The 21,313-nt window shown below is 51.3% G+C and overlaps 1 protein-coding gene across 5 annotated transcripts in view; it reads right to left on the bottom strand.

The window, feature by feature from the left end:
• Nucleotides 1-202: 202 nt before the first annotated feature.
• The window catches only part of IQSEC3 (IQ motif and Sec7 domain ArfGEF 3), a 103,861-nt gene continuing 82,750 nt past the window's right edge, over nt 203-21,313 (bottom strand). Inside the window, exons 7-15 of one of the 5 annotated variants that reach the window (XR_002135809.3) lie at nt 20,880-21,046; nt 16,392-16,531; nt 15,112-15,237; nt 12,410-12,509; nt 12,093-12,254; nt 9,271-9,363; nt 7,290-7,339; nt 6,169-7,203; nt 3,628-3,766 (exon numbers count right to left, since the gene is read on the bottom strand). Coding sequence is in view for 2 of the 5 variants with exons in the window: in XM_019711319.3 (XP_019566878.2) it covers nt 3,346-3,783; nt 7,290-7,339; nt 9,271-9,363; nt 12,093-12,254; nt 12,410-12,509; nt 15,112-15,237; nt 16,392-16,531; nt 20,880-21,046 (1,276 nt within the window). In the remaining 3 variants the exon portion in view is untranslated. Of the gene's footprint in view, nt 3,784-6,168; nt 7,204-7,289; nt 7,340-9,270; nt 9,364-12,092; nt 12,255-12,409; nt 12,510-15,111; nt 15,238-16,391; nt 16,532-20,879; nt 21,047-21,313 lie in introns of all 5 variants that reach the window. The other 4 variants (XR_002135808.3, XM_019711319.3, XM_019711320.3 and 1 more) reach the window with 4 other exon arrangements.

The raw sequence follows: 21,313 nt of genomic DNA, 5'->3' as shown, positions 1-21,313 counted from the left end.
CAGCACTTCCAATCCCATCACATGCTGGCTCAGAAGTACCTTACCCTGGGAGAAGGGATGACGTCACCATGGCCAGAGAAGAGCAGCCTGGCTGCCCAGCTGCCCCTTAAAGACCCCAGGGCTGAGGGCATTGGAATGTCCTCTTGCTTCAGATTTAAGGTGGGCCCTCCCTCTTGGAGAACAAAAGACACACAACCGACAGTTTGCTCAAGTGACATATTTCAATATAATCTCTAAAACTATGAATTGAACAGATAAAATACCTCTGGGCTATTTTGTTACAAAATATTTGCCATTTGGCTTAGTTGCTGGGTGCAGCCACCCTGCTTTTCCCTAGAGAGGTTTCTCTCCAGCGGAGTGAAGGGGTGTATGCAGGGAGGAAGGGTGCAGCAAGAAGGTATGTACAGCAGAACACAGGGACAGACGGATAGATGGTTATCAGGGAAGCCTATCGAGTACAAAGAGACATTCTGGCAGGCTACAGGGAACAGGTAGGGTGGGGGTTAAGGATTTCAAAGGTCAAGGGCCCAGGGCTGACAAATGTGTGTGCCTTTGGATATAGGCAGGCTTCTAGGTCAAGCTGCCCGGGCAGAGCCTCGCTCCAGATCTAGAGGTGGGACTTGCCCAAAGGTGGGTGGGAAAGCTCGTTCCATCTCCACTCCTGATTCTGGAGCTGGAGCTAAATGGATACAATTGAGAGAGGGGCACAGGCCCCCCAAAATAAGGCCTAGAGAGTAGATAGAGTGAGGCCATGTTGGGGTAATTGGACACGTATCCAGGAGGCTGTGTCGGGGCATGCAGTCAGCACTGCACTGCCCCTCAGCCTTGGGAGAGCAGGAGGGCCTGTGAGCATCTCCAGCTGAACCCTCTGCAAGGACTGGAGGGCAGGAGGCTGGTCCTAGGTCTCTGAGGGTTAGGCTCTGGGGATGGTGACAGAGGGGGTCTCAACCTTAGCCTGCTTGCTGATCAGGAGAGGGAGGATGCAGACACTGGGAACTCTTACCCCAGGTCACTCACAGCTCAGGCTTGCCCTGCGTTCTACAAGCACAGGCTGGTCTGCATCCTAGGCCAGGACTCCCAGTGCTGACAGTGGGGCCCAGGGCAGCCCCCGCAGCAGCGGGGGGTAAACCCCACTACCCGAGCATCTGGGTCTTCAGAGAGAGGTTTTGCGTGCCAGCCCTAAGACCTCTGCTGGTCCCCGTCTGGAAAGTCAGGGCTGCAGCAGAGGTGGGGGGAGGGGCCAGGGCTGCTGTGCCCATTGACACGGGTGGGGGGGCACTGTGTCAGCTAGAAGCATGATGTGAGCAGGTGACAAGGCCTGCTGGCTGGGACTGTGCCCCTTCCTCACCATCCCCTGGCGTTCATGGTCCCCACCCCATAAACATGTTCAGCCACCTCAGAACGTCTCTTCCTTCATAACTCATACTCCCATCTGTAACTTCCACTGTTTCCAGCCCCCCTCATTCACTCCCATTCCCACCACTCTGCTCCTGCTGCCCCGCTGTCACTCTTCAGGGGCAATCCCTGTCCTGGCCAAGGGCATCAGAGGTGTCTGACTTCGTGCAACCATCTGTCAGCCACTCCATTCCAAAAGGCTCGGATTAGCGTGTCCTTGTCACAGAAGACACACAGGAGAGGCAACAAGGAGAAAAGCAGGTCGGCTGGGGAGCCACAGGGGAGGAGACTGTAAATTGGTCACAAGTTATGGAAACCGGGCTGACAAAGACAGGGCCAGAAATAAACTCACTGGGTGACATCATAATGACGTCTGGTGACCACACACAAATGGACAAAACTAGGTCATCTGGAGGCTCTGAGAGCGGGAGAAGCATCGGGGCCTCCTGGCTAGCCCACGGGACTGCAGTGGGGTGTGGGTCGAGGAGAGGCAAATTCACTTTAGACTTGGCCCACATCCATTCCCAGCTCTTGGGACGTTTTGATAACAGGTTCCCAGTAGGAGGGGGTGTCTCACTGAAGGACAGCAATGGGCCAATGGCCCAGGACCGGTCCAGGCTGGCTTATACATGACTGGGGGCCTGGTACCTCTGGAGGCCTTTGACAGGGTCTGCACAGGCTCCGTGGAGTCACAGGAAGGCTGACTCCCTGATTCTGCTTGGCCCCCGTAGGTCAGCGGGCCCCATTTTGCTCTCCTTTGCCATTTTAAGGGTGGAGGGACTCTTTGAGCAGCTTTTGCAGGAGGCAGGTCTGGTGCCTCCCTAGGGAGGCGGATGGGGGAGATTTAAAGGCTGAGAGGTGAGTTTGGGATGATAGCAAGGGAAATGCAAGTGCCTGTGGAGCACCAGGGTCTCTCGCCCACTCCTGCATCCAAACCCCTCATGGAGGCCACGGAAGGCATGCAAGAAGGAGCCTGTCTCAGTCCCAAGTCTATGTCCACAGGGCGTACCAGGTGGCATTTGCCCCTGGGCAGACCACTGCCCCTTCTCCCTATTTCCACTTCCACAGTGGGAGAAGTTAACCTGGTTCTCACATGTGTTTGTTTATGGCCGGTGCACACTTTATGTTGGCTGGGTATTATTTGGGGCTAGGGAACTAAAATTCCAGAAAGGTGCATTTTGTAGATATATGACCTCATGATTCCACAGCCTTGTTGAATTGAACTAAAGAAGCTGAGAGTGGTCTGCCTTCTCTCCGCTCTCTCTCACAACTTTCCTGGAGTCTGGGCAGCCCTGGGCTTCTCCGAGAAAGAGAAGGTCCTGGGAAGAGGGGGAGGACATGGTCAGGACAGCCAACATCCTTGGGGACAGACGAGCAGCCTCCCGAGACTGCCAAGATTGGAGAGGGGGCAGGGGCAGCAGAGAAAGCCCCGCTCCTCACACTCCCATCCCCTAGTCCTTCCAGGGATCCAGGGTGCCCCTCCTCTACCCAGTGCAGCCCCTAAAGCTGAGCAGGGAGCCCAGCCACCTTCTGTCCAGTGCTCAGGCACTGGCTCCCAGCCCCTCGTGCCACCCTTCCGGCCTGAGGCCTGGGGCCCAACACACTCGACCCAGAGGCTGGGTAGGCCCCCAGCTCCTGTTCTCTCAGTCCACGGTCCATGTGGTGAGTGGTGGCAGGAAGACGAGGAGGCCTGGCCGTGCCTGGCTGCACAGGGCCTGGGACAGTGCGGTGGTGTCTCCAGATTTGGGGGCAAGGCGCTCAACTAAATAAGGGAAGCATGGTCGGGTGAGGCAAACTCAGGTGCCAGGGACTGGGGTTCTCTTCCCAAAATGACAGTGATGGTGACCAGGAACGCAGTGTGCCAGGGTGTGAGGAGCAGTGAAGGGGCGCTGGGTGTAGTCCAGGGACCCTGGTGACAGCCCTCCTGGGACAGCAGCATGGGGGCAGAGTCTACACCAGGCTCCTGGAGCCGCTGGAGTAGCGGCGCCGGTGCAGCAGGGAGCCGGGTGGACAGTACTGGTGAGGGTGGTTGTAGGGGGGCGGGGGTGGGGGCAGCGGGGGCTGGTGGATGACCTTCACTGGGGAGCCTGGGCCACCCAGGGGTGTGGAGCCGCAGGAGTCGGAGGAGGAGGAGGCGTAGCAGGAGAGAGCCTGGCTTAGCAGGGGCTCCATGCGTGCCAAGCAGGGCTTGTCCAGGACAATGACCTTGACAATTTGCTGGCACTGCACCAGGGTCCCCGGGGGTGTGGGTGGCGGTGGCGGCAACGGCGGCAGGGGCTGCTCTCTCGGGGGGCTAGGCTGCGGGTCTGGCAGTGGCGCCGGAGCTCCCCTCTCGGCCCCCAGCCCGGAGTTGTGCTGGGACGTTTGAAGCCTGTTGTGAATTGACACCTAGTTTAGAAACAGCCAGAGAAGCATGAAATGTTACAGGACTAATTCCCAGCTACTAGGACTGGCTACCCTGAGCCTCCCTGCTCCCCTTCCCTGGCTCCTGTGCCCATTAGGGGCTCTCAGCCCTCACCTTCACCCAGTCCCCATCTCTCCACCCGGAGACAAATGGTTGCTGACAGAGGTTCCGACACCGGGTACAGTCAAGAGACTGGCGTGTTCCGCCAGCGGCCGTGAGCAGCCTCAGCTCCTCTGTGAGAGGGGCCATTGGACCAGATGACCATCAGGGTCTGCATAGCTCTGCAGTCTGACTTCCTGGACCTGCTGGGTGGCTTTGGGCCACAGCAAACTTCTCCTCACCTTCCTCTCTCCTGGCCTTTGAGCTTGAAAAGCAGTGTCTTTGCTCCCTCCCCGCCTCCCAGGGGTGACTCAAGGACAAAGGGAGGACCCAGGAACAGGGCCCAGCAGCCCCTCTCCTCCCCTGGCTTTGTTAGAGGGGAAGCCTCATTGTTACATTGGCATCAGGAAGGCACCCAAACTCCAGAATGCCAGGGACACTGCAGGGGTGATCCCGACCTACCCCATCCTCTCAGACTCCCCAAAGCCACGACCACCCATTCAGGGGCAGTCCAGAGAGCTGAGGCCAGAGTCAGGTTCCCAGCTGCCTTTCTGGCCCAACCTGGGTCCTGGCTAAATTTGTTCTGCTGCAGGAAGGGTACCCAAAAAGGACTCTAATCTTTATCCCCTAGGTGGGGCATGAAGAGGGGGCCCTCTCCCGCTGACCGTGGAGGTCACTGTGGACCAGCCTGGCCTCCTCTTGCTAGCAGGGGAAGGGTAAGACAAGGGTGGAAGGGAGGCTAAAGGATTCTGGAAGGAGAGGGGTTTAATTCCTCATCCCAAGTTCCCAGGCTGTAGATATGTGGTATGTCAATACCACAACCTCCTTTTGACGCCTGAGCCCTTTAGGGGGTGGCCCTTCTCTCTGAGGATGCTTCCTACTTTCCTTGCTACCACAACCCAGGACCAGCTGCTCAGAGCATGGGGGTGGGGACCCAGGCCACAGGGAGGGGACCTTATCCTCAGGCCTAGACCAGGATGGCCCAGGCCAACACTATCTCAGAGCCTTAATCCAGCAGATCCTAACCCTATCTTTTGGCAGAAGGTGCAATTGCAGGGACTCCCCCCCATTCCCAGGTCTGTGCACTCCCAGGGGGCTGCTTCCCTCTCCACAGCTCCCCAAGCCCCCTTCTTTCTCTTCTCTTCAATATTCACAAGCCCCCTGTGCCATGCTCAGCTTGCTGTAAGCTTTGCTCTTCATTCTCAACTTCCAGCCTTGGCAGCACTGAGATTCCCCCAAACTAATGACGGAGGGAATTAGTTTGCCCCTCACTGCCTTGGCAGGCTGAGAGCATGGCTGGGGCCCACCTTCTTCCTGGAGAGCCCTCTGTGGTCCTCATTCAGGCAGAAGGCCTCTGTCCATCACTGCTGGAGGGGACCGGCTCCTTTCCCCACTTGCTTGTATTCTGAGTTATTCCCCAGGAGAAAAGTGGCTGAGAGCAGGCACGGGCTTTTGTCTCTGCTGCTGTCTCCCCCCAGACACTACAGCTGCCCCGCTGTAGGCAGACGCCAAGCTGCCCCAGTTCAGACTCACTGAGCCTCCTCCCTCCTCCTCTCAGCTGCCCCCCCACGTGGCCCACAGCTCCTGGTTTCATCCTGCTCCTCCTCTTCACCTCCTGCTTTCTGATTCCACCTCCACTGTCTCACCTCCCTCCTCACCTCAGCCTGATCACTTATCTTTAATAGTATGTGAAAAGCAGGAAATGACAGCAAAACATTCTCTCATTCTGACCCCCTTCTCACCTCCCTGCTGATGAGAGAAAGGAGAGAGAGAGAGAGAGAGAGAGAGAGAGAGAGAGAGAGAGAGAGAGAGAGACAGAGAGACAGAGAGACAGAGAGAGAGACAGAGAGAGAGACAGAGAGAGGGATTGACGATGGAACATGAGTAGCAGGTCAGATGGCTCAGAGAAGATGGAGAAGCACCTGCCAGAGGGGCCCGGCCCAGCAACGACAGAATGACAGAGAGAGGGCAGAGGACAAGAGAGCTGGAGGTTCAGCTGAGAGGCCAGGGCAGGGAGGGAGCAGAGGCTGGCGGGGCCCTGGGGCTAGCTGGGCGAGGCAGCCTTGCAGATAGCCACAGGGCCCTCTGGGCAGGGTGGGTGGGGAGGACGGGCCATCAGATCGCTTGACCTCCCTGTGCAGGTCAGGCTGAGGCATGGGCAGGGCTGGCAGAACCAGTGGGAGCGCTGGTAATTGTGTTTATCTGCAAGGCTAGAGAATGGGCAGCTGCAGGAAGACAGGGGAGGAGAGGGCAGGGGATGGAATACCCACCCGGGGGCTTGTCAGCTGCTGGGGCAGGAAGCTCCTCCGTGTAAAGGTGCCTCCTCCAGACACAGGTGTGTGGGGGGTGGGGGACCATGAGGAGAGAGAAGGAACTGGGCTTTCCTGGGGTATCCTGCGGCTTCCCCCAGATTAGGCTGGTGGGCGGGGCTCCTCCCTCAGACTTCTAAGTGGAGGCTCCTTCAGTTTGGAGAGGGGGTTGGGAAAGGAGGTGTCTGTGTGAGCAGCTAGTGGTCCCTGGAGGCCTGGCAGAAAAGGAGTGAGGGGCTCATTGGGGTTCAAGGGGAGCCAGTGCAGGAGGACTGGCGCCCAGCAAGGCTTGCAGGGGCAACTGCATGTCTCCCAGGTGAAACTTTTGGGGCCTGAGAAGGACTGGCTGCTGCTGTTACTTCCCCAGTCTCTTCCTATGTGGCTTGAGGACGGCTGCCCTTCCCTCCAACATGGACAGTCTTCAGATAGACAAGCTCGTCCCCCAGAAAAACCCTAAGACAACGCAAGCCTACTCTTTCTCATTTTCAGCTGCACACATCCCTACCCCATGGCCAGCTTTCCAGATGGACCAGCTCTTCCAGGGAGAAGCTCCACCTTCCCAGCTGCCCCCACTCTCAAGTCTCCAACGTCCCTAAGAGGCACCTGGGAGGGCAGCGTCCATCCTGGAAGGTGACTCTACGGAGGGGGTCCAGGCTCCTTCATGGAGGATGGGAGGCCTTGAGGGAAAGGGAATACTGGGTTCTCTGATCTAGCAGGTATTAGGGGATCCGTGAGCAGTGTGCGGAGGACGTGGGTTTGGGGGTGTGTGGGAGGGGTCACAGTGGAGGCACATGGGCTCCATCTGCTTGGCGTTAGTCTGGGTCCTGGGCCTTGGAGGGCAATCAGCTGGGGCAAGCCAGCCTGGGGGTGGGAGAAAGTGCTGCAGTTTAGTTAGGCGCTGGGACCATGGCATTGCCCATGCTAGCAGTAACTTTTAATTGTATCTCTTGAAATTGGTAAAGTGGTGAGTCGGGCTGGGGAGGCATTGATTAATACCTGAGAAGAGAAACAACAGAGACGGTGAGAAGAAGGACAAGCGGGGCCACAGAATCACTCACCTGGGCAACCAGGCCTCCACTTACCTCCACCGTGCTCTCTGTAGGTCTCTCCCCCAGGGCAGCTTCCCTTTTGGCTTTGAATGCAAAGAGCACAGGGCTCATTCTCCACCCGGCCCAGTACAAACCCCTGCCCCCCGCCACGCCCCCAAAATGAGCATGCCTGCAATTATAGGGTGTGGGTAGTAAGACTCACTGCTGACTGAGATGCACCCCCCAGGGACAGTGGACTGGAAGTTAGAGCCCAATTCCTCCACTTAATAGCTGTGTGACTTTGGGCAAGATGTTACACCTCTCTGGGCCTCCACAGAGCAGAAAATCTCTGACATTCCTCCTGACGTGGGCATTGTTGAGTCTAATTCACCCACAGTCAAAGCCTTCCCAACGTGGACTGTGCAAGTTGGTTATGAGCTGGCACTGGTTCTTAGCTCCCAGAAACACAAGGAAGGCTCTCCTGGTCATAGCACTGCATTAATCAGTCTCCTTCAAATACAGGCTCCTTGAGGGAGGGGCCACGTTTCTTTTTTTGTTCCCATCCCTGCTGCTTAGCTGACTAGTGAGGATTCGGTGAGCTGAGACCTGTACGGCACTCACCACAGGGTCTGGCACTCACCAGAGCCAATAATGGCTCTGTAATTGCTACAAGGGTGTTCTGGCTGGACAGGCTCAGCACTGGGGACCCTTTGGACCCCCAGGGACAGGTTGATGACTTTTTCTGGCTCCACCACCCCCTGCTCAGCATGCATCCCGGGGCTCCTCTGATTTCTCACACCCCCGGGATGTGGGGGTGCCAATTCCCAAGCTGTGCTCATCCTTCTGCTTTCAGTAGCACAAGAGGGAGGTGTGCCATGTTTGGGACCAAGAAGCACCCCATATGGAGGCACCTGATAGACAGGCCTCGAGAGACACACATCCTGGTCTGACCAGGGGCTGCAGCTTAAAAGAGGCAGGTTGGGGTGCAGGCTGTGTGGTGGGCTGTCAGGGAATCAGTCACAGCTGAGATTCGGCTCTGGAGTTTAAACAGCTGCGAAAACAAGCAGCGACCCAAGTACTGTGACCTGATAGAAATGAAGGGGCCAGCTGAAAATCAGGCAGGAGGGAGAATTATGAATGCATGATTCGTCAAACCCATTCATGGGAGATGACATCACAGTGAGAATCTCCACACAGTTAAAAGAGCCCTAAGTCGTGCTTGGAAAATGAATCCCATCTCCCAGTTGGTGTGACCCATCCTGTGATGCTGTCTGCCACAGCAACATGGCATCAGGGCCATCACTGAGGGCTGTGGACAGCACGAAACCCGCTGGAGTTTCTCAGCTCAAGGCTGCTGGTCCCTGCTTTCCAGGGCTTAGCGGGGGCACCGAGCAGGTACTCGGTCAATGTTCCATGTAGGAATAAATGCCTGAGTGAATGAATGAGTGCACAGTGCTGGGCTTTTGTTGGGATGGCATTTAATTCTCATGCCACCTCTCCTTCAAATTCTTTTTCATTTGGGCCTGGTGCAGTGAAGGTGGCCGTGAGTCCTCCCGTGCTCCCTGCGGGTAGGGGTCAGGGGAGAACAAGGAGAAGGGAGGTGGCCAGCTGTCAGTGGGAGGAAGGAAGCGAGTCTAGAGAAAGTGGCTAAGGGGGTACAAAGCCTGAAGCTGGATTCATTCACGGGGAGTGAAGAGTTCCGTCACCCCCAGTGAGCCAGCAGTCTTCAGCGAGCCCAGGTGTGGGAGGGTAGGAGACACCCGCCCTGGGCCAGGTGATAGGCCTCGGCCTGGCCGTTTCACGTGGACCCTGCCTTAGTGCAGTCTCTCCGCTTCCTCCTCACTCCCACTCCTAAGGCCCCGTGACAGTAAGCCTGGAGCCCCTCAGCAGGAAGAGACGGCCATGGAAATGAGCACTTCCCTCACCCGACTCCCCCAGGAACCCAAGCCCAGGGGCAGCGAGTGGCTTCCACGTGGCCCGGACCCTGGCCATTCAGGCCTGGGGTCTGGAACTCCGGAGCAGAGCCCAGGCTCACCTGTAGGGGATCCCTGCTTCGACTGTGGGTCCACCTGGGCTCCTCCGGACTTGAAGGAGAGCGTCTTTGCTCCCTGCTGTTTCTCCAGCTCCCCTAGGGAATGGAGAAGCTATGAACAGGGAGAAGCCCTAACGTCCACCACACAGAGGGGAAGAAGAAATGAGGGCACAAGGAGAGGAGGAAGGGGACAAATCCCTAACACATGCTACAAAACATGGGACTCAGCGTCTGGCACCCCACTTCACGGCAACTTAAATGACCTCTAGCGTCTCCGTTTCTTCATCTGTATGTGGGGATGACAGTACCTGCTTGAATGTCAGAGAGGCAGTAGAAGAGGTTAAGAAGAAGACGGTAGGCTGTGTGGGTTTCAATCCTGGTTCTGAAATTTCCTAGCTGCGTAGCTTTAGGCAAGTTAGTTAACTTCTCCGTGTCTCACTTGAGGGGCAGCAGCGACCACTTCAGTGTCATTAACAGGATTACATGAGGAAATACATTAAGGCACTTAGACCAAGGCCTGGCTTGCGGCAAGTGCTCAATAAATAGTAGCTTTTAGGACAATGCGCGAGAAGCACTTGGCAAAGCAGACCTTAGCAGTGGCTAGAGACAGCTAGCCTGCCCACCATGCTTCCCCCACGACTGAGCCGCCCTGGCCCGCTGCACTTCCTGGGGTTTTCAGAGGTCTCCACAGGAGGAGACCCCAAGTGCCCGGGGGCCTGCTGGTGCCTCACAGCCCGCATGGCAGGGCGGCTGTCTTGGGACTCCACTTGAAATTCTCTCACTAGACTGCAAACCCGTTCCTTCTTGTTCTTCTCTCAGTGCTACTAGAGAACTGCCAGTTACCATCCTTGGAGATTTGACAGGCATTATTAAATCACTCCTGCAGCTTCTCTCTTCCAGGAGACATAACTCAAGTTCCTTTTATTAAAGCAACTCTCCTGGGTCCCATTTTCTGCCTTTCTGGTTGTCTACAATCCAGGGACACCAGCCTGCAAACCCCTAAACCAAAACAATTTGTCCTGATTTGCCTGAACCACACCATCAATCAATACGAAGTATTTTTTACTGAACTGAGAGTCGTCTCTCTCCCTGCAGAGGGGCTCTCTTGGCTTTGGAGGAATCAGCATCATAGTTATAGGCAGGGAGTCCAACGAGCCTGGAGCAGATCTTGTTTTGTCACTGACTGTGAACTTGGACAACTTCCTTAAGCTCTGTTAGACTCAGTTTCCTTATTTGTAAAATGAGGACACTACTACTCACCTCTGTGGCAAGAATTACTGTGTTTCCCTGAAAATAAGACCAAGTCTTATATTAAGGTTTGCTCCAAAAGACTTATTAGAGCTGATGGTCTGGCTAGGTCTTATTTTCAGGGAAATACAGTACCTCTCCATCTGAAGAATAAGAGCCAGATGTGAGCCTCTCTCCCTGCTCTCCTGCCCTCTAAACAGCGGGAGAGGACATGTACCCTTGCACATACAGATTCTGGCAATATCGACCCCTTTGTACTTTGGGGAGAGATATGATGTGCTGTTCCCTGGCTGATGGGGGAAAAGGTGCCTCTTCCAGCAATGCTGGTGCCCATCGGCCCACTCTGGCTCCCCAGGGCTGTGTGGAGCCATCTGTGACATTTTGACAATGAGAGAAGTGAAGCCATTTCAGGGTGTCCCCTTAAGAATGTTCAAAGTCAACAGCCGAGGTGGCATCTCTGAGTATCCAGCCCAGCCCTTGCAAAGACTGTTTGTTATACTGCTGAACTCAGGTAGGCCAACAGAGTACAGAAAGGGAATTTATACACTCCTCCACCCAATCAGTTACCTGCTTTATACTCTGTTCTGGTGGGTTTTTGTTTTAACCTGATTTAGTTGTTTTCTTAGGAAACTATCAACAGAACCTCTTCTCTCACTATCAGAGTAGAAAGGCCATGAACCTAGATATCAGACTTACATGCAAATTCCAGCTCCTCTGCTTCTGAGCTGCATGACTTTGGACACACCCCGTAACTTCTCTGAGTCTTATCTGTCAAATGGGATGTATGCACCTACTTTGCAGCACCACTGTTAGGATCAGTGGAATATAAACAAACTGCCTGGTCCATAGTCGGTGACCCAAGACGCTGATTAAAAAGCACCACTCGGTCATACTGGACCCCTGCTCAGAAACTCCCACTGCCTTTCCTGTTGCCTAACGGATTTATGTGAATTTGGAAATCCTTTTCCAAGTAGCTGGATGAGGCAGACCTGAAGTCGATTTTTATTTTTTGTTTTACTTTCTGAATCCATCCTTATTTGTTTGTCTTAAAGGCTATCTGAAGCCATTGCCCTGCTTAAATAGTAAGAGCTTGTAAATGGGCATATGTTGCAGGTCATCACTGCTCTTTTCTTAAACCAAAAAGCAACCAGTAACCACTAGATATATCAAAATGCCTGAATTGGAACAATCCAGCATGAAGACCTTCCTTAGAGGAACAGGAAGCCAACTCTAAGATAAGGGATAGTCAGAAAATCAGCCCGGGCTCTTCAAAAAGACAACGTTATGAAAAATAAAGTGTGTGTGGCAGGGAAGGGATGATTCAAGATTAAAGAGATGAAAGAAATGAAATAAATTGTGAAGAAACATGAAGAGCAGGGCACCCACATGGGGTTGTGATGGTACCGTGGGCTGGGGATGGGTGAGGGTTTGGATGGCAGGAGGGTCCTTGGCTCACCTCACATTCACCCCAAAGTGGGGGAAGGAGTCAGAGTCATTTCTGTGTGCCAGCTACCTGACAGGCAGCTGGCCCCCTCCCTGCCCAGCACCTCACGGCCCTGGGGAGCCCGTGTCCTTACACTCGACCCGGATCTGCTCCAGCTCCGTCACTTCGGCAATGGATTCCTTCAGGTCCTCCACAAACTTCTGCATCTCGTCCGAGCCCAGGGCACAGAAATGCAACACCTGCTTCTTCTCAGAGCCCGAGAGCGGGGTCACCAGGGTGATGCCATGAGAGTAATCTGGAAACCAGACCCCAGGCCCACGGGCCGTGAGCAGCAGCGGGTGAGGCATGAGGCTGGAGCCAGCGCAGCGTGCTTGCCCCTGCCAGCCTCCTACAACCCTCAGCCTCCTCTGACCACCGTCTGCCAGGTCTCTGGGGCCCACTGGGACTTACATTCATTCTCGAAGAGGTGGAACTGCATGCCAAGCAGGCCGGCCGACTTGCAGAACGTGTATGCGGAGGAGCTCTTCTTCTTCGGGCAAAGTTTGAGAATCTGCTCACGAGGGAGACAGAGACGCACCGATGGGTATTACATGCGTGTGCACACCTGGCTGTGTGAACCCCCAGGGATAATCACAAACACACAGCAAACACACACGCAGATACATGCACATTTATTATTCATGATACATGCACACACATGTATACATATACACACACATATAAACACCCATTCTATCAATTTCTTTTTTCACTGCATAAAACCCTCCAGTGGCGACTCCCACTGCACTTAGAAGAAGCCAATCCATGCTTCCTGCCCCCCCAATCTGGTCCCTGCCTTACTATGGCTTATGCTCAAGCCACGCTTCCTTCCTTTCTGTAGATTGAACAAGGCAGGCTCAGTCCACCGCAGGCCATTTGCACATGCTTTTCCCTTTCCACAACTTTCCCTGCAGCTTTTTTCATGGCGGGATTACTCTCATTACTTAGATCTTAACTCAGATGCTACCTTCTGAGAGATTCCTTCCTTGACCATCCTATTTAAAAACAAACAAAAACAAAGCAAACAGAAACATCCACCTTAACTCCAGTCACTCTCTATCCTATCACCCTGTTTTATTGTCTTCATAGCATCTTCCTCTCAGTATGATATTATCTTGTTTGTCTTGTTAATTCTTTTTTTTCAATCTCCCTCCCCTACTAAAATGAAAGCTCCATCAGCCAGTTGCTCAATACACAAATATTTCTTCAGCACCTTCTATGAGCTGGACTCTGGGGGTGCAGGAGAATGGGAGACAGAGAGAGCCCTGCCCTCAGGGTGCTTGCGCTAGGTGGAGGAAGACCATCAGAGTCAATAAAACATAATGAAGAAAAAAAAGTGAAGAAATGGATAAATAAATAAGGTAATTTCAGAGACTGAGAAGTGTTTTGAAGAAAATGAAATAGGGTAAGGATTAGACAGTGACTGGGCAGGCTTCCCTACTAGGTAGACAGGGAGGGCCTGTGTGAAAAGGGGATGTTTGAATTGAGGCCTGAATGAAGAGGGGGAGGCAGTGGGGCAAAAGTGGGGGGTGGGGGGAGGAGTGTTTAAGCAGAAGGAGCAGCAAGAACAAAGGCCTGAGATGGACCGAGCCTGGCTCAAGCGAGGCAGCTCTGGGGCAAGGTGCCAGAGCAACACGGAGGAGCCGGGGAATGAGGTCAGAGGTCCTGCAGGCCCCTAGGCGGGAGGCGGGACTTCCTTCTCCTGCCCGGGAAGCCAGGGTGGGGTCTGAAGCGTGGCCAACAGGCCTGATTTGCACTCTAGAAGGGTCACTTCTGGCTCTGCGGAAGAGCCCTTAGTGCGGGCTCGTTAGGGTTGGGATAATTTTAGAGGTAGTGCCAACAGGACTCATGGATAGAGAGGGTGTGGGGTACAAGGGAAGGACAGAAACCAGATCCTGTTCACCACTGGTTCCCAGGACTTAGAACACTGCCTGGCACACAGTGGACACTCATTAAACATTTGTGGAATGGATACCTGTTTTCAAGAGCACAGAATGAGTACCCCACTGATGTGCTACATGCACGCACGCACACACGCCCCTCCCCCGCCCCCCAGTATCCTCCCAGGCCTGGGGACAGCGCGTGCTCTGCTCAGGCCCACATCCCCCCATCCCCAGCTGTGGGACATGAAGTGCATCCCTGTGCCCTCCCTGCCCCATGTTCGATGGCAGGGAGGACGATCTGGGGTCTACCCTGTTTCCCCGAAAATAAGACCTAGCCAGACAATCAGCTCTAATGACTCTTTTGGAGCAAAAATTAATATAAGACCAGGTATTATATTATATTATATTATATTATATTATATTATATTATATTAGACCCGGTATTATATGTATATTATATTATTGTTATATTATATTATTATATTACATTATTATATTATATTATACTATATTATATTATATTATAAAGACCCAGTCTTATAGTAAAATAAGACTGTAAAATATAGTAAAATAAGTAGTAAAATATATTATTGTGTTATATTATCATATCATATCATATCATATTATATTATATCATATTATATTATGTTATATTAGACCCGGTATTATATTATATATTATATTATTGTGTTATATTATATTATTATATTATACTATATTATATTATATTATAAAGACCCAGTCTTATAGTAAAATAAGACTGTAAAATATAGTAAAATAAGTAGTAAAATATAGTAAAATATATTATTGTGTTATATTATATTATCATTATATTATATTATATTATATTATATTATATTGACCCAGTCTTATAGTAAAATAAGACCAAGTCTTATATTAAAATTTGCTCCAAAAGACACATTAGAGCTGATTGTCCGGCTAGGTCTTGTTTTCGGGGAAACGCGGTAGTTCATTTCCACCATGTCTGTGGAACCATGGACAGATCACTTAACCTCTCTGTGCCTCAGTTTCATAACTTATTAAGTAAGAATGATCCTCTCTGCCTGAGCTGCCTCACGCCCCATGATGTGAAAGTGCCGTGAAAAAGGTAACTCATCCACTAAGTACACAGCATTTGGTATGAAATCTGGGAGGGCCCCTCCTGTCCCTTTCGGGGTCCCTGCTAAGGCTGAGCAGGGCAGCTGGCGCCCCCACGGCCAGCCCGCTCACCACCAGCAGGTCGTTGAAGAGGAACACCTCCCTCTGGTGTGCGGCCTGCTTCTGCAGCTTGTTCACGTCCGTCACCTCAAAGAGCCGGCTGCAGCAGACCAGGCGACGATGGGGCACTGACAGCACCTGGACAGAGGCATGTGCTCAGCAGGAAGTGCCCCAGAGCTCACGCCGGGCGCCCCACCCCACAGCACCCATTTCCCAGAAGAGCAGGTAGCTGCCCGGGGCTCTATCTCAGGGCCTGAACTTGACCCTAAACCTCCTCTCTCCTCATTGGCGCTCTGGCCCCTTCATCATGCTTCTCAGGGAGAAGGGCTCATTATGCTGGAGTAAATGAGGAGATAAAGGGATGGGAGATGGTTGATAAGTACTTTCAGATAGTTCACATCCAGTCACTGTCAATCTGTTTCCCTCCAAGACCTTCTTGAGGGCAACCCACATCCCAGGCACGGCCTGCAGGACGTCACCCCGACCCCTTTCTCCATGACACACCTAAACACAAGTACGCAAGAGGGAGGGGACCACAGGAACACCTCAAATCTGCTCCAGGGTGTAAAACAATCTACTCCAGTGGTGTCTGCAAACCAAACAGATGCTGAAAACTCAGCAAGTCAAGCTCTGGGCAGAAAAGGGCCTTCCCTGTGCAGGCTCGGCTGACCAGCCAGTGCACGGCCTCAGGTGAGGTCCCCAAACTGTCCCTGTGTCAGCAACCCAGGGAGGAGGAAATGGAGACAGAGCTTCATAAAGAGCTTCTGCCGTCATATAGGTAGAGAATGATCACCTTAAAAATCACTGCAATCTTGAACATACTGCCTGCGACACAGACAATACTAAGGGTGCCCTAATGGTTTGAGACACCACAGTCTAGAGCCCACTTTAACCCACTTCCTGTCTTCTATTCAGGAGGACCATCCAGGAATGCCCAGTATGCATCCCACGCTAAATAAACCTCCCCATCTGGCCAGATGCTTCAACCCTAGAGCACTGGGCAGTCTTTCCTGACATCTCACCTCAGTCTCTCCTGCTGCTGTAGCTGGGAGCAAGAGGCAATGAGGAAAGTAGGCAAGGGGAGAAAAGAGGGTGCAGTGCCCGACACAAAGTAGGAACTCAGTAACTATTAAGTGCACAGGTAATGGAAAAATGTTTTTGAAAGGCAAGGAGGACAATGGGAGATGTCAGGAAAAGAGACATGGAAGGAGATGGGATATGGGGGTGCTTAGCAGCCACAGGAGAGGAAGTGACACCCACAGAGTGAGTACTGTTTTGCAGTGGGCACTTACTGTCTTCATGCCGACGATGGACTTCTCCACCTTGGTGACATACGTGACATGGTCCTCATTGGACTTGAGCTCCTTCTGCTGTATCCTTTCATAGATACCTACCACCAGCTCCCTCGGGATGTCAGCGCCATCATCCACACCTAGAGTGTGCGAAGGGAGGTGGGGGAGGTGGAGGAAGGAGGTGTTAGAGGCCTGGAGCCAGAAAGGGGAAGCCCCCTCTCAGACTGATGGTCCTAAAGCGTGGCCTCGATTTTGCCCTATCCCTGTTCCAAAGCCTTCAATGGCTGGCTCCCCATATCCATTAAATTACAGGCAAACTCCCCAGACACAAGACCTACTATAATATGCCCCCATCACACATTTCTAGCCTCATATCCTGCTGTTCCATAACTAGAACCTCCACTTCCACCTCCCAGGCCTTTTTCCTCATCTCCAAATGCAGCCTCCATGTTCCTGCTGCATGCCTGTGCTTCTTCAGTTCTCTAGCTCTCCATTTAGTGGTCTAACCTCCCATCCCCCTCCCCACCATGAGAGCATCTTGAAGTCCAATATTCTGTCTTGTTCTCTTTTGGATCTGCCCCTTCTCAGTCCCTTCCAGTAGGGAGCGTGGTGCTCAGTGATTGGTTGTTGAATGGCTAACAAGTCTCCCCTCACTGGGAGCTTGGGGGTGTTAGATGTGGAGTGAAGAGGAGCCGGGCTGTCCTCTGTGGCAATGCAGGTAAGGAGACAGACCCTCTACCCATCTCCTACTTCATAGTAAGGACAAAACTCTGGTAACAAAAATTACTAGCAGGAAATACACCAACATGAAAACAAATTTCTTTGGAAGCAGAAACAGAGGTCATTAAAATTTTCTACTTTTTCTAAATCCTTTTTTAATGACTATAAGCTTTGATAAGAGGGGGGAAATGGAAAATAAAACAACTTTGGCAAATGTCCTCAAAGGAGTTTTCCTAACGACTGAGAGGACATTCACCTTTTATAAGCAACTCTGTTTCCTCCACATCTATACTTGGTTCTTAAAGGTGGGGAAATGAGTGATGCAGCACCCCTGGGACCTTAAGGAAATCAGGCTGGGGGCAAAAAAAAAAAAGCAGGGATCAAGAATGAATATTGAGAGGCTCCCAGGTAAAGATGGCAGGTTGCACACCCGCTCTTTCTGAATATACTGGTAAAAAGGAGTTTTTAAAAGAGGCCACACCCACAAAGACAAAGAGAACAGGAGAAGAGGCGATGGCACGATGGGGCCTGGGAAGTGGATGGATGAGTGGATGATTAACAAAGCTGAGAAAGTAGGACCGTGAAACCAACAGAGAGGTTGAAGCCACTCAAGCCACCACAGAACCACCAAAAGGCTCTGGAATGGGATCACTTAACGTGGAGGTGAAGGTGGGCTAGCAACAAGAAAATAGGTTGAAAAGCAGTCTAGAAAGCACTTAAATCTCTTTATCCCTTCTTCCATTCCAGTAGAACATTCAGGGCTAATCCTCTGGAAGGGATGCACCAGGAATTCTGGGCTGGGACCCCCAAGCCCAGCCAAAGGTGGGAGTCTGGGCTGAAAATTGAGAGATGGAGCTATGTCTACGTATTAAGAGACCCCCCTTAACCCTGTTTACCCACAAAGATCTCAGAATGTTGGCAGCCAGACTTATATCCTCTGGGCAATAGATTGGACATTTCTCTTCTGGGGAATCAACCAGCACAAGAGAAAATATCTAAAGATATTGTAGTAGGGGTCTCTCAATGAAACAGCTCAACTAAACCACCCTTTGAGAAAGCCTACCTGTCAAGAAGTCCTATCCATACTCAAAGTTTTTAATCAGCTGTTTAGTGGCTCACTCTGAAATGTGAATGAACAACCAAGTTTGAGCAACTACATATGAAAAGTCTATAACATAAAAGTATGGAAAAACAGAAAAAAGAAACCAGAAAAAATAGAGGCAAGCAGAAAAAACTAAAACAAACAAATGAAAACACATTAATATCTTCAGAGATGTGTAAGAAGATATTGCATCTACAAAACAAGAGTAAAATGCTATAAAAGAAGAACATTGAGAGAACAAAAAAAGAATTACTGAAAATGAAAACTATGACAATAGAAATGAAAAATGTAGTAGGAGACTTGAATGATAAAGGCGAGGGGCATCTTCAAGAAAGTCAACAAGAAGACAAAGATGGCAGATACAAAACAATAAAAATTAGAAGATCAAACTAGGATATCTAACATCTGAATAACAGGAGTTTCAGAAAGAGAGTACAGAGAAAATGGAGGGGAAAAATGAACAAATACAATATTTAGAAAACTTCCCTTGTGTTTTTAGACTGAAGGACCTACCCAGTGCCAAACACAATAGATGAGAAAAGAACCATAGCAAGGCACATCATGACGAAAATTCAGAACACAAAGGCCAAGAGAAGAATCTATAAATTTTCAGAGAGAGCAAGAAAAAAATAATAGCAGAAGGTCGGGAACTGGAATGACAGAGCATTCTTGAGCATTGTCAGCTAAAAGACAATGCCTTCACAGTTCTGAGTTGAATGTCTCCAATCTAGAATTCTGTTTCCAGCCAAACTCTCAATCAAGAGTGATGATCGAAAAAGATACATTTAGACACACAAGCTTTCAAAACATTTGCCTCCAGTGTACCTTTTCTCTGGGAAAAGGAAGTCTACAGTTTCTCTCTTAGAGAGGAAGCTATGAAATCTAAGAAACAGGAATCTAACAGGAGCAAGGTGAAGGAGCGTCCCAGATGATGGTGGAAGGAGATACCAGGATGACAGCTGTGCGTCTGTCCAGATCAGAGCAGAACTAGAGACAGCTCCAAGAAGATGAACTCACGGAATACCTCCTGGGGCTCGATGTGTTGAGAGGAACTTGACACAGAGCGGAGAGTTTGCAGATGAATTAATGGAGGGTACGTAGATCTAAGCAGATGGACAAAGGACACAAGTATTCATTCCAAGGAAAATAGAAATAGAAAAGATCTGTCATCATTCTACACTTTAAGACTCAGCTTTGGATTGTGTTCACCTAGTCTTAATAACATAAACCCTGAGGTCACAAAAACGGTGCTAGTCTGAGAGAATGGGGCTGCAACACAGTTTTAGCGGGGATGGGTTGGGAAAGGTGGATGAGAGTTAAACCCTTATATCCATATGGGGAATTGCTATGGTGTGAATGTTTGTGTTCCTGCCAAATTCATATGTTGAAATCCTAATGCCCAAAGTTGATGGTATTAGGAAGTAGGGCGTGTAGAAGGTGTCTAAGTCATAAAGGTGGAGTTCTCAAGAATGGGATTAGTGCATTTGTGAAAGAGACCCCACAGAGTTCCCTCACCCTTTCCACCATGTGAGAGCACAGCAAGAAGGTGTTAGCTAGAACCAAGAAGTAGGCTCTCACCAGACACCAAATCTGCCTTGATCTTGGACTTGCAGCCTCCAAAATTGTGAGAAACATGTGTCTATTGTTTTATAAGCTACCCAGGCTGTGGTATTTTGTTATAGCAGCCCGAACAGACTAAGACAGAAATTAATAGAGATAATACTTAAAATTTTTTAAAGGAACAAGTAGCAAAGTATGAAAGAAACTCAAGATGGGCACAACTAAGCAATGGTGATGGAAGCCCGGAAGAGTTGTTACTGCTGGGCAGGGGTATTGAATCGGACAGAACATAAGTGAATGTCATGAGGTGATGGATGTGATCTATATTCAGGTCTGGGTGTGATTACACAGGTGCATACAAATAAAACATTCATCAGGCTCTCAGATTTATACACCGTATGTATATATACAGTATGTATTTTTGTACCAATGAAAAAAAGGAATAGGGAAAAGAAGAAACAGAAGCATGTTATTTAGTGATATAGAGGAAACACAATAAAGAGAAAAAAAAGTTGAAAGTGGTTGCCTCTAAGGGAGGAAAGTGGTGAGAAGGGCAGGAACTAATATTTTTGTAGTAAGCCTTGTAGAATTATTTGACTTTATTAAATTATGTTCATGCATAACTTTCATTTTTAAAGTGCTAAAAAAGAAAAAAAATTGAGTGCACATCACACCCTGAGTTTTCTTTGATCCCTGCCAGGCGGTGCACTATATTAGTTAGACAAGGACTTGGCTGGTAGAGGCCACGAGTTATCTGCAAGGCTGACTTACATGGATGCAAGACCTAAAAGCTCTCATGGGTTGTGGAGTGCGAAGGGCTGGTACCACGTAGGCAGCAGCTTTGGTGCCAGGGGTCTAGAGGTCAACCAGTGGAGGACGTTCCATGGAGGGTGAGGGCATTGCCTAAGGGCCCTTGCCGCTTGGTGCAGGGCCGTGGCAGTGGCTCCTGGAAACTCCCCAGATGCCTGGTGTGCAAGCAACTTTCCCAGGCTGCTATGCATGACCAGTGCCCTTGGCCGCTGGGCTGACAACCTACGATCAGGCTCAGACTCACAGAAGTCACACTGAACAGACCGGGCCATGCCCTCCTGCCCCCACCTCCTCACCTCGCAGGTTTCGGATGAAGTCCTCCAGCATCATCTTCCGGTCAGGCTTAATATTGGGGCTGTACATGTCAGTGTTGAGGAGGATGATGGCGAAGGCCAGGATGAAGATGGTGTCGGGGTTGTGGAACTGCTGTACCACCTCGGGGTTGCACATGCAGTAGCGCTGGCTGTGGGCGCACAGAGCGGAGGCTGAGGCCCCTCCCACCCTCCCAGTTCCCGCAATGGGGGTTGTGGGGGGAGGTGTCCCTGTTCTCTGCAGGCTGTAGGTCCAGGGAGGTTCCCCTCACACCCTGATCTGCCCACAGCCCGGTCCTCTTCCTCACTGAGGGGACAGGGCAGGTGTCACACACCCACGGATCCCCTACAGCATCAGCCTTGCACAGATGCTCCATAAAAGTCTACTCGTTGGTGGGGACAAGTGAGATGCATGCAGC

This window comes from Rhinolophus sinicus, chromosome 1 (assembly GCF_057876585.1).
Source record: "Rhinolophus sinicus isolate RSI-liver-muscle chromosome 1, RSI-T2T, whole genome shotgun sequence".
NCBI classification, from domain to species: domain Eukaryota; kingdom Metazoa; phylum Chordata; class Mammalia; order Chiroptera; family Rhinolophidae; genus Rhinolophus; species Rhinolophus sinicus.
The sequence above is the reverse complement of the archived record's forward strand: the minus strand, read 5'-3'. Positions and strand labels throughout refer to the sequence as shown.